Here is an 11,824-nt window from a genome sequence, read left to right on the forward strand (position 1 = left end):
CCCAAGCCAACCCCGCGGCTAGGCGCACTTGGCCCCACAGACGTCTCCACACGCTCCCCCGCAGCCGGCCTCGAGGCGGTCTCGGCCCCACAGCTGACCCCACATCCGGCCCAGAGCGGACCCCGGCCGCCCCTGCCATGGAGCTCGAGGAGGACTTGGGTGAGGTTTGAAGTTTGGTTGGGGAGGGACGGGACAGCGCTCGATGGTGCGGGCAGGGCGGGGACCACACCCGCGCCACTGGGGTCTGCTCCCCTCGGGCGGGTTTGTCGTCTCCCCTCGGGCCGGGTTTGTCTCTCCCCTCGGGCCGGGTTTGTCTCTCCCCTCGGGCCGGGTTTGTCTCTCCCCTGGGGCCGGGTTTGTCTCTCCCCTCGGGCCGGGTTTGTCGTCCCCCCTCGGGCCGGGTTTGTCGTCCCCCCTCGGGCCGGGTTTGTCGTCCCCCCTCGGGCCGGGTTTGTCGTCCCCCCTCGGGCCGGGTTTGTCGTCCCCCCTCGGGCCGGGTTTGTCGTCTCCCCTCGGGCCGGGTTTGTCTCTCCCCTCGGGCCGGGTGTGTCTCTCCCCTCGGGGCTGGGCTGTTCTCTCTCGGCCCGGTCCGTCCCCACGCCCGGTGCCCGAGCCGGGCGGACCCCGCGGGCCCTCTCGGTGATCGCAGCCCAGGTCGCTGCGGCTGGTGCGGGTGAGGTCCATCCTGCAGGATGTCACTGAATAAAGCGACTTTGTTCGGTTCGAGCGTGGCTGCCACCCATGTCTCCCGGCTCAGTGGTCCAGGAGGTTTTGGGATCCGTTTCAATGCAGCGTGGACAGGGACAGGTACAAGGATCTCCCTGCACGTGGCATTGTTCTGGTGCCTTTGGTAGTTTCAGCCATGTATAAAATTACAGCTGCTTGGCTGCCTGAGCTGCTCCTGTGCTGCTGGACGCTCTGTTCCCTTCACTGGAACCACACTTGATCCTGTGTGGCGCCAGTTCAAAAAGAGACGCTATTGGAAAAATCTCTACCAAATACTGTTTAGTCTTGTGAATACCATAAACAGATAGTGCTTAATCCTTTATTTACATATCAGTGGTTAACATGCACTACTGTGTATCTTAGCTGTGAGAATAAAGAATGTGTGCCTGATAAGGGTGTATCTTGGCCAGACCCCATAGTTGGAATGCATTCAAGGAGAAAAAACCCTCCTCAGAAGGGAGGAATGTTTGGAGGAGCATCCCCCATGCAGCCGGTGCCAAAAAAGAGAAACGCTGCTTTCTAATACTGAATTTACAGTATTAGAGTGTTTCATTTTTCACAACGTTTTCAGTGACAAAGCCACTTGTGATTGCTCTTCCAGAGGCAGCTGGGCCAATGCAAAGCCAGGTGCTCTTAATTTCCCTGAGTAGGCTGTTGAGGTGAGAGGTGCTCAGAGGCAGCAGCACTGCACAGCCCAGATGGAGACAAGGGTCCTGTCTGTCTCTTCTCTTTCCAAGTGGCTCTTAGCCTGAATTCTGTTCTTTGGGACTTCTGGAACAGCATTTTAACAACTGCCAGCCTGAGGTCTGATGGAGCCACATGTGTGAGAGAGGAGGGCAGAGGCAGCAGCAGCAGCCAGTGCACAGAGCTGGGTTAGCTCCTGCATAATCAAATCCTAAATGTGCTGAAAGCCCCTGCAGCAAGAGTGGCAGAGCAGAAAGTATGGGAGCAGCCCAGGCTCCTTGGTGTGTACCCACAGACAGACCCACAGGGAGTAGTGGGGCCTTGTGTCTCCTCCTGGCTGCTTCTCTTCCTCACTGAGAATATGCATATTTATTAATATTTATATTTTATAGACAATTATGTATGCATTGATTCACACTGCTTCATGTTCAATATGTTTGTTCCTCAGTGTTTTTGCTGCTTTAGTAACACCTCAGCTCCTAAATAATTACATGATTAAAAGCTTCATTCAGAGTTTCATGTACCATGTTAGGCACACTGCTGCCTCCAGAAAGTAACTCAGTTCCCTCACATTCTGCCTCCAGCAAAACAAGCTGTTGATGGAAAAAACATTTGCTTCAGCTGCTGAAGGCGCTGGTGGGTGTGACGTGATCCCACTGATCCTCCTCCAGGAGAGCTGGGAAATGCTGCTGGCTTTCTCTTGGAGTAAGGGTGGTTGGCTCTCTAATAACCTAAAGAGTTATTATGCTCAGTGGTGCTGACTCTCCTCTGTTTTAACTAATGTCCCAGTTATGAGGACTTCAGGTTTAATTAATTTGTTTATGCAAAGCAAGTGCCTGCCGTAATGAATGGTTTCAAACTAAGAACAACTGGTTTAACTCCCTCAGACCACAGCCTTGATGTGGTAGTGTGGGGCTTTCCCCAGTGCACTGTGTGAATGATTCTCATCTTCCTAACCAGATGCTCTTCCCTTTTCCACCAGATATGTTGGATCCAGAGAGGTTAATTCAGTGCCCCTTGGTTAAACATCACTGGATCAGAGCACGGCGGTTTCCGTATCACCTGGTGAAGTGTAAGGAGGTGAGCTGGACAGGCAGTGACTGAGTGACTGTGCTTGCAAATATTCCCTGTCTTCTGCTTTTCCTGATGTGTAGCCCTGTTTAATTTTTATTTCATATAATTTCAGGAGTTTTTTTAATGAGAGCTCCAGGCACACAGGAATTCACCCATTCACAGTCTGGCTCTGTTGGAAGGAGACAGAGATCCTTCATGGTTAGTTCAGGGAGGAGACTCTGGTCTATTCCAGCAGCTCACAGGGAGGCCGTATTCATTTTTCCACTTTTAGGATGTGGTGAGATAGTGATCATCAAGCAGATAAAACCAGTGTCTAAGTAATTAGCAGAAGAGCTTGGGGATTGTCACTGGTCCATCTGAAGATGCCACAGTGTGTTATTTGCAGTGGCAAGGGTCTGGGTGAAGATTGTCCCTCTTGCTTGGGACAAATTTGTTGGGTTTCCTTTGCATGCTTTATGCATAAAATCCAATTAACGCTTCCATCCAGCTCAGTTTCCCATTGCTCTGTGCAGAACACAGTCCTGACCCAAACGGGGACACTGCGGGCAGAGAAGTTAGATCTTCTTGGCTGGAACTGTTTAAGAATCCTGCAATCACAGGATGGTTTGGGTGGGAAGGGACCTTAAAGCTCATCCAGTGCCACCCCCACAATGGCAGGGACACCTTCTGCTGCCCCAGGTTGCTCCAAGCCCTGTCCAGCCTGGCCTTGGACACTTCCAGAGATCCCAGGAGCAGCCACAGCTGCTCTGGGTAACTTGTGCCAGGGCCTCCCCACCCTCACAGGGAGGAATTCCTTACCAGTATCCCATCTAACCCTGCCCTCTGGCAGTTGGAAGCCACTCGCTCATGCCAGGTGACAGCAGTGATGGACACCTATGGACATGGCAGCCCTGGCTGTACCAGGCAGGGAGTGCCAAGGGCCTTGGGTGTGCTGAAGCCAGGGATCAGCAGTGGTGGAGGAAGAACTGCCTGGAGCAGCCTTGGGTGTGAGTCTAATCCCTGACCAGCAGAGCCAGGCAAGCACTGGTCCAGTGGCAGAGCTGGGGTGTTCCCAGTAATTCTCTATCACTTGCAGATCATTTACTGTAGTGACAGCTGAGCTCTGCCACTAGAACTGGTGCCTGCCATAGTGGAAATGCAGGTGGAATGCTGCCAGCTCCCTGGCTCTTCTCAAAGGCTTACAGAATATCTTTGCCTGTGTGCCCACTTAGTTAAAATAATTCTGAATGGTTTAGATTTTCCTGATGTGGTATTCACATTCTCTGAACAGAGAGAGACATGATTACATGATTCTCTCTCCCAGGATTTTTCCTGGGAAATTGTGAGACACAGTGAGAAAGCTCAGAGAAAGAAGAAAACAAATCTTATCTCTATTTGCTGTGCCTGTTGTTTGGCACATGTGGAATGTGTTACCGAGATTGTTTACTGAAGAGTGATTTGTTAATTGGACACCGGTGATGGTTGTTTGGATTGATTGGCCAGTTGGGTCAAAGCTGTGTCTGGAGACAGTCACGGGTTTTTCTTTAGTATCCTTTTAGTATGATATAGTTCTAGTATAGTATTATATATATAAATATATTGATGTAATATAATTTAGCTTAATAAATGCAAATTATTCTGCCTTCTGCAGCATAGAGTTATTCGCCACACAGGGGGGGGTCACACTGCTTTGATATTATGTCTCCCCCCTACTGGTTTTAAAATGGTTTCATTTGTGCTGTAAGCCATGCAGTCATACCACCAGCACTGCAGGGAACTGTGTGGAGTTTGCTGAGAGTCTTTTTCATTTCAGTCAGTATGGCTCAGTTTCTGTGAAATGTTTTTGTAAGAAAAGTCATGTTCATCTCCCTTTTTGTATTTAGTGAGTGTCTAACCAATACATTGCAAATACCCCAGTCTTTTTTCCCTATGTATCAGCAAGAGGTAAGTGACTTTGTGAGATGTGGCACATAATTTTGGTTTTCCCTTTTCCAGAGCAACCCTGAAATTGCAAAGAAATTGGCCACATGCCCTTTCAACGCTCGTCACCTGGTTCCTCGGGCCAACCTCAGCGACCACATCATGAAGTGCAAGGACAAAGCCTTTGTAGAGCAAGATGTGGGTAAGAGACCCCCTGTGCTCCCAGCTGTCTCTGCACCCTGGGGACTGAGGTGTCCTCATGGAGTAATCCAAGAGTGGTAGGCAAATGGTTGTCTGTAGTTGTGTGTGACACAGCAGCTTTGGGGAAAGTTGGTCTCATGTGCTTGGCTTCATTGGGCAGTTTCTTGAGAATATGGCAGATGCTCTGGATAGGTCTTGCATGTATTTTGTTACCAGGCTTGTTGAATCAAAGGTTTTACCCAAAACCATGTAGCAAGTGCCTCTGTAAGGAAGAGTGGGATGCATTTATGGCCACAAGGATGGGCTGCTCCTCTTGCAGAGCTGATCTCCCTTTAACTCTTGCTCACCATAGGGCACATGGTTTTCTATCTTCTGTAGAGGTGCGCAGGCAGTGATGCCTGCATCCATGTTAGCAGGCTTCCTCTTCACTCCAGAATTCCTGCTCAGAATTCCAGGGAGCACAGTCTTCTCTTTTTCATTGAAAAAGGCAAATTTGAAGTTGCTGCATTTCAGCTGTCCCCAAACTGTTTGCTTTGGGTGGGCCTTCCTCTAAAGCCCAGAGGTGTTCTGCAGTTTGAGCCAAAGTGTTTAATGGATTTAAGGACTGCTGGTCACTGTGTTTTCTCTCTTTCTGAAGTGAGCCGGTCCTTTGAGTCCCCGCAGGAGCAGCTGAATAATGGGAGCACATGGCAGGCACCTCCTTGTGCTGAAGACTGGGAAACAGGTGAGGAACTTGCCTATCTGCTGCCTTCTTCCTGGCCATGTCCTCTGGCTCCTCTGGGGATGGTGTGAGGCCAGGAGTGCTGTTCACTCAGGGCTGCCTTGTAGGGCACTTTGTTTATGCTCCTTCATATGAACATTGATCTCTCCACCCAGCAAGCTTGGCTTGCAATAGAGAGCAATCCAAAAAGCCTGCCAGAACAAGCACAGGAAGAGATTTCCAAGCATCCCGTTCCTCCCATAATTTTGTACCTTATGTGTGGTGATAGCAATGGAAACATGTTCCTCAGTGAAGCAGACACATTCCTCATAGGTCAACTTTTCCTCTCTCTTGAATATGTAAAAAATATGACAGAGATATTGCTGATCACAGAATCCCTGAATGGTTTGGTTTGGATGGCATCTTAAAAGTTCATCTCATTCCATGGGGCAGCCACAGCTGCTCTGGGCACCCTGTGCCAGGGCCTGCCCACCCTCACAGGGAACAATTCCTTCCCAGTATCCCACCCAGCCCTGCCCTCTGGCAGTGGGAAGCCATTTAAGGTACTGATCTGATGGTGGTTTCTGGGGTTTCTTAGTTCTGGATCACAACATCTGCTTTCTTTCACAGACTTGCTGGAAGGATCCGAGTCTACTTTTGTTTGGGGTGTGATCAGCTCTGCCATGAAAAGGTAGGGAATGCAATTTTGATTCTTTACATCAGTGTTTGTTTATACAAATATGGACAAGAGCAGGAAACCCTCAGGAGCACTGATACAGCTCCTGTGGCCTGTGTTCAGGAACAGATGGATGTCTGGGCAATGTGCAGGGAGAAAGGTGGTCCTTTGAGTCTTTGGGAGATTTCTTGTGAGCTCCTGGGGCCTGGCAGAGCTGCTGAAGTTGGGCCCTGTGTCAGCAGAACCCTCCCCTTGTGCCCTTTCCAAAGAGTGGTCAGAGTTTGGGGCAGGGGGAGCAAGGAGCTCAGTGCCCAGCTGTGAACAGGAAGGGGCTGCCCTGGCTGGCTAGGGGATGTGGTGGCACCACCAGAGCTGCCCAAGGTGTTTGAAGGTTTATTTAACAGGTTCATTTACAGTCCAGCAATAATCCTGTCCCTGGCAGCTCTGAGTTCTGTGTGAGCTCTTCCATAGGGGCTGACAGCAGCACTGCCTGGTTCCACCTGTCAGACTCTTTACAAAACCTTTGAGTGTTCAGAGCACATCCAGTTCTCCTCAGCACCACCAGAATGGTGGCACAGCACCATCCCCCAGGGCCTTGCTGCAGTAAAATGCATAAATGTGAGCCAGTGCATTTGCCACAAGTAACCAAAGTCACTTAATTCCAGCACCATCAGTGACAAGAACAACTCCTTGCCCTCAAGGATGCGGCCCCCTGAGACCCTCCCGTACAACCTGTCTGCAGGCCTGTGAGTACTGAGCATGGGCTGAGGCACCCAGGCCACAGCTGGGGACAGTTCCTGAAATCTCTGGCTGTAGCAGCACTTCATGGCTGTCACTGCATGAACAGGAGGGTTGTATGGAACAGCTGCTTCTTGAGAGCAGCTTCTGAGGGAATCTGCTGCTGGGATCATCCTCTGTGTCCTTCCTTTGAGGCATCCTCTCTGTTCTTTCCTTGCTCCGTTCCTGTGGCCCAGGTTAGGCAGAGCTGCTTCCTGGCCACGTTGGCTCTGCCTCTCTAAACACACTGTTCCACAGCATCCCCATTATCCCCCTTCACCCCCAGCCCTGCCCCTGACTTAAACCAAATTGTTCCTTTGCTTTGAGCTGTCAGCCACCCCTAAGTCAGAGCTGAGATGAAACAGAGTCCTTAAACAGCACCACTGGGAGAAGAAGCTATCAAATTCCATCTAGGGGAGGGAGAGAAGGAGCTCCCCATGGGGAAGCGTCTAATGCTGAAATCAAAGATTTTTATTTGCCTTTAGCAGCAAAGCAACAGCTTAAAGATCCTTTGAGGAATGATTCTCCTGGTTGCCACTGAGAGCAACTGAACCTGCTGCTCTCAGGGCACTGCAGACACAGGTCCTGCACAGCCAGGACTCTGCAATTGCCAGTGTTGGGCTGAGTCTGGCAAACCAAACTGAAATGTCAGTTGTAGACAAGCTCTGTTGCCAAGGGGACAAGTTCTGCCTCTGCAGAGGCCACTGTCCCTTGGGGGATTGGAGAAGTTGTTGTATATTTGTCCATCTTGTTATAGGTAAAAATGAGCAAGCCAAATTAATAATTAATAAAATAGGTTTTTATTTTGCAACTGAGATTCAGTCGTGGATAGCCACAATCAGAAAGGCAGTGCTGAGCTGGGTGAACACAGGTACGACCTCTTCAGCATCAGATCTCCTCTGTTCACAAATGCTGTCTCTGTCCAGTCAGTTTTTATACAGTTTTTTCTGTCTGGGGCAGAGGTGCTCCTATTCTTATTCATGAGGTCTCCTTTTCTCTGTGTTGGGCTGTACAAAAGCCACTTCTGGGAAGTGATGAATGCTGATCTTGAGTTAAGGGAACCTGGTATTGAGATGCATGCTCCTGACACTCTGACTATCTAGATTGTAGATATCTCCTGTGTATTCATCACTGGGATCTCCTTGATGGTCCAGGAAAGGAGAGTTTCACACACAGCCACATTTTCATTTGTAAATGAGGTCTTTCTGCTTGCTGCCATCTGTGGTTTTGCAGCTTCGGCTTGTGGTTTAAAACTTTAAGGATTTTTCGTACAAGCACCATTTATTGCATACATATATTTCACATAAGCAGGTATTATTTCATAATGTATATTACAATCTCATGCAAAAATTGTATCTTGTCCTTTCCAGAACTCGGGAGTATTAGTCCCTCCCCTAGGAATCTAGTTTTGCCCCAGCAGTAAGCATCTCCCTGGTTTGGATGGGAGAGCTCCTGCAGAAGACAGACATGCTCTGGACCTGATGGCAGAACTCTACACTTGGCTTTTTTTGCATAATGTGTTTCTGTAATGTTTGAATATGTGGAACTGTCCATGGTTACCAGATGTTTCCCCCAACCATTTGTTTTAAAAGTTACCCTCACCTTGGTGAATTTTGTTACTGTTCTTGAAAAAATAGATAAATGTACACAGAAACCTTCCCAGGCTAGCCCTGCGTCTTGGTGGCTCCCTGTGAACAGGAAAAACATCGTAATTGCTAAGTCTCTGGTTTTTGTAACAGGCAAACTTAGAAGTATTTTAATGTGCATGCAGTTTTTGTTTTTATTTGTTGGACTCTGAGTTTGTCCACTCAGAGTATGGGAAGTGTTCAGGTTGGGTTTTAAACCGTGTTGTTGTTTGCAGAGACTGCTTTGAGAGCATCCTGAGCTTAACTTTTGCACCTTCACACATTAAGCCTTACATTTGTCACCTTAGGTCTTACTTTTGTCTCCTGTGAGTGACTTCCCCAGGCAGACCTTAACAGAGAATCCTCTGCAAGTTCCTTGCATCACACACAACTCCTAACAGGGGAAGTTTCAGGAGGACACTGAGGTGCTTTTCCAGTTTCCATTAGAGTTTTGCAGTTTTCTAATGCTTGAAACATGTTTGAGAGCTCTCAGGTACCTGTCCTGTATTAGAGGAGGAAGGGAGTAGGAATGGTTTAATTCAGTAAAAATGCATGTTTAGGACTGAAAATGTTCAGATCAAGCAGTATATTTCTAAATATGCAAAGTACAAAACGGGATCTAAAGATACAACCATAAAGAATTAAGAAGCCAGACATGGTGTTTGTCTACAAAGAGATTAATTCCTTCTAATTTTCCCCTAAAGACTGGATATCCACCATCTATCTGTATACTAACACTAGAAAATGCTACATGTTGACTGGAATGTGCAAAATTAGGATTCTTCTAAAGTTCTGTCAATTTATGTTAAGGTTCTAGTTGGAAATTTAGAATAAAAATGTTTTAAATGCCCTCAGACTGCTTTTCTTTGGAGTTGTAATAGGTAAAAATGATCAAGCCAAATTAATAATTAATAAAATAAGTTTTTATTTTGCAACCAAGATTTGGTGATGGATAGCCACAATCAGAAAGGCAGTGCTGAGCTGGGTGAACACGGGTACGACCTCTTCAGCATCAGATCTCCTCTGTTCACAAATGCTGTCTCTGTCGTCAGTTTTTATACAGTTTTTTCTGTCTGGGGCAGAGGTTCTTCTGTTCTTCTCTTTGCTTCACGTATTCATGGGTATCCTTTTCTCTGTGCTGAGCTGGACAAAGCTGTTTCTGGGAAGTGATGAATGCTGATCTTGAGTTAAGGGAACCTGGTATTGAGATGCATGTTCCTGATGTATAGATGGCCCAGGAAAGAAGCACAGAGACGGCCCGGCTGCAGCTTGTGATTTAAAACTTGAAGATTTTTTTGTACAAGCATCATTTATTACATATATATATTTTACATATGCATTACTCCATAACATAGATTACAGAGTCAATAAGTGCTGACATGGGAACTTCTCCTTTTCACCTTCATATCTTTTTTGTCACTTGGAATGAAAGTGGTGACAAACACCAGCTGTGATTGTTTCTGCTTTGACAGCAGCGTTTGTAGGATTTGTGGGCCAGAGCACTACTTTACCTGGGGCTGGGGAACCACAGCTCGTTCACCTTTTATGGCCTGCTGTTACAGGTAAAAATGATCGAGCCAAATGAATAATGAATAGATTTTTATTTTGCGATAACGATTCGGTCTAAGACAGCCACAATCATAAGGACAGTGCTGAGCCCGGGATCAGTGCTGGGGGAAACACCGGTCCAGCCTCTACAGCATAGGGTCTCCTCTGTTCACACTGACTGTTCTGTCTGAGCAGCTCTTACACCCTCTATTCTGCCTGAGGCAGGGTTTTCTTTCTTTTCAGAGGTTCACATTCATGTAGTTTCTTTTCTCTGCGTAGAGTAGAGCTGAACAAAACCGTGTCTGGGAAGTGATGTATGCCAATCATCGAGCTACTGGAACTCAGCATTGAGATGTGTCTTCCTGATGGTTCTGGGTATCTCAATCTTATATATTCATCGAGTACTCATCATTGGGAGTTCCTCGGATCACCTTGGAGAAGGACCCATCTCCATAGAGATAGGTTTATTCATTTGCAAATGAAGCCCTTCTCCCTCTTGTCAGCTGTGGCTTCGACATATGTGAGGCAATCCCTGACTCTGGCTTGCATGCTTCAAACCTTATAAGAATATTTCTTGCCAACATAACATATTTTATATATATTTCTCTTTATAGGCACAAATTATCCAAAACACACATAATACCTGGGAAGAGATATTTTCCTCCTCCAGCTGAGACTTCCAGCCCTGGGCAGTGTTACTATGGGCTTCTAAAGAAGGTTGATTTTTAACACATCCCTTGTGCTGACATTCCGGGGTTAACCTGAGGAAGAGTGAACAGGGAGAGGCAGACACAGAGCAGGCTTTGGGCCAAGTACAAACATCCTCTGGTACTTATCTACACTATCTTCCTTCTAAATTAATTATGTCCCACACAATCATAATCTCTTATCACTCATTATCTCCCCCTCTATTCTGCACATACCTTACCCCCCTTTTCACTGCTTTTAAGTGCTCATTTCACTGCTTTTTAAGAGGTTTAGTTTGTTTAAAAACCTTTCCCTCTCAGATTTAACCCCAGCCAGCAATTAAACATCACAGCTCACTGCCCCCCACGAAGGGAGATGGGGGAATTGGGGCAGAGGGAAAAGTAAAACTTGGGGGTTGAGATAAGAACAGTTTAATAATTGAAATAAAGTTAGGTATAAATAATAATAAAAAAATAACGTGGGAGGGAGAGGGGGAGACAAAAAAGCCAAGACAGACAAGTGCTGGCCAGTACAGTTGTTCACCACCCTCTGACCCCTCCCAGGCCATCATTCCCAGTTTATATGCTTGGAATGACTCTCTGTGGTTTGGAATATTGCTTTGGCCAGTTCAGGTCACATGTCCTGGCCCTGCTCCCTCCCAGCTTCTTGAGCCTTTGCAGAGCCTGGGAAACTGAAAAGTCCTTAATTTAGAGTAAACACAAACCATTGCTGTGTTATCAACATTATTTCCATACTGAATCCCAAACACAGCCCTAGGAACAGCTGCTGGGGAGAAAATTAACTCAATCCCAGGTGAAACCAGGACATTTCTTCCACATGCCCAGTCACACTCAAACACCCTCCTGAAGCATCAGTCCCATTTCCAGCTGCTGCTCACAGTGTCAAAGCCCCTCAGGGGCCCAGCCTGGATAGCATCCAGTGCAGCCCCATCCCAGCACTGCCATGGGCTGGTCCCACCTCTGCATCAAGTTCATACATCTAGCACTGACAGCTTTCTGCATTCTTTGCTGGGTATTTTCTGATTTAGTAAGTGTTTTGTAGCTGTGGGGACTGGAATTACTTCAAAACAGAATTTAAGAGCAAGAATAAGGAAACCCAACCCCTTGATCTCACATTTTAAACCCACAATCTCTTTATCAACAACCACATTTTGCTCTCCAAGCTCTTCTTCCACTTTTCCTAATTAGAACCCCCTGAGCTGCATCA

The 11,824-nt window shown here is 47.4% G+C and overlaps 1 protein-coding gene across 2 annotated transcripts; it reads left to right on the forward strand.

Annotated features, from left to right (window-relative positions):
- Positions 1-20: 20 nt before the first annotated feature.
- LOC110482330 (gametocyte-specific factor 1) lies at positions 21-9,212 on the forward strand. Of its 2 annotated transcripts, none has more exons than XM_021551508.3 (7): positions 21-159; positions 2,393-2,490; positions 4,459-4,585; positions 5,222-5,308; positions 5,915-5,975; positions 6,626-6,706; positions 8,108-9,212. In XM_021551508.3, exons 1-7 carry the CDS (start codon positions 138-140, stop codon positions 8,121-8,123), a joined length of 492 nt encoding a protein of 163 aa, XP_021407183.3. In that variant the 5' UTR covers positions 21-137; the 3' UTR covers positions 8,124-9,212. The 2 variants fall into 2 exon arrangements, with proteins under 2 accessions (XP_021407183.3, XP_085418180.1); XM_085562054.1 differs by having other exon boundaries at positions 153-807.
- The last annotated feature ends 2,612 nt before the right edge of the window (positions 9,213-11,824 follow it).

The sequence above is a fragment of the Lonchura striata genome, chromosome 27 (genome assembly GCF_050655825.1).
Source record: "Lonchura striata isolate lonStrDom1 chromosome 27, ASM5065582v1, whole genome shotgun sequence".
Classification (NCBI taxonomy): domain Eukaryota; kingdom Metazoa; phylum Chordata; class Aves; order Passeriformes; family Estrildidae; genus Lonchura; species Lonchura striata.

What these genes read in the sequence shown, in the direction of transcription:
- LOC110482330 (XM_085562054.1), top strand. Translation starts at nt 693, where the DNA reads ATGTCACTGAATAAAGCGACTTTGTTCGGTTCGAGCGTGGCTGCCACC. An exon ending in TGCAGCGTGGACAGGGACAG is followed by an intron (nt 808 to 2,392) that starts GTACAAGGATCT and finishes CTTTTCCACCAG; the next exon opens with ATATGTTGGATCCAGAGAGG. An exon ending in ACCTGGTGAAGTGTAAGGAG is followed by an intron (nt 2,491 to 4,458) that starts GTGAGCTGGACA and finishes TCCCTTTTCCAG; the next exon opens with AGCAACCCTGAAATTGCAAA.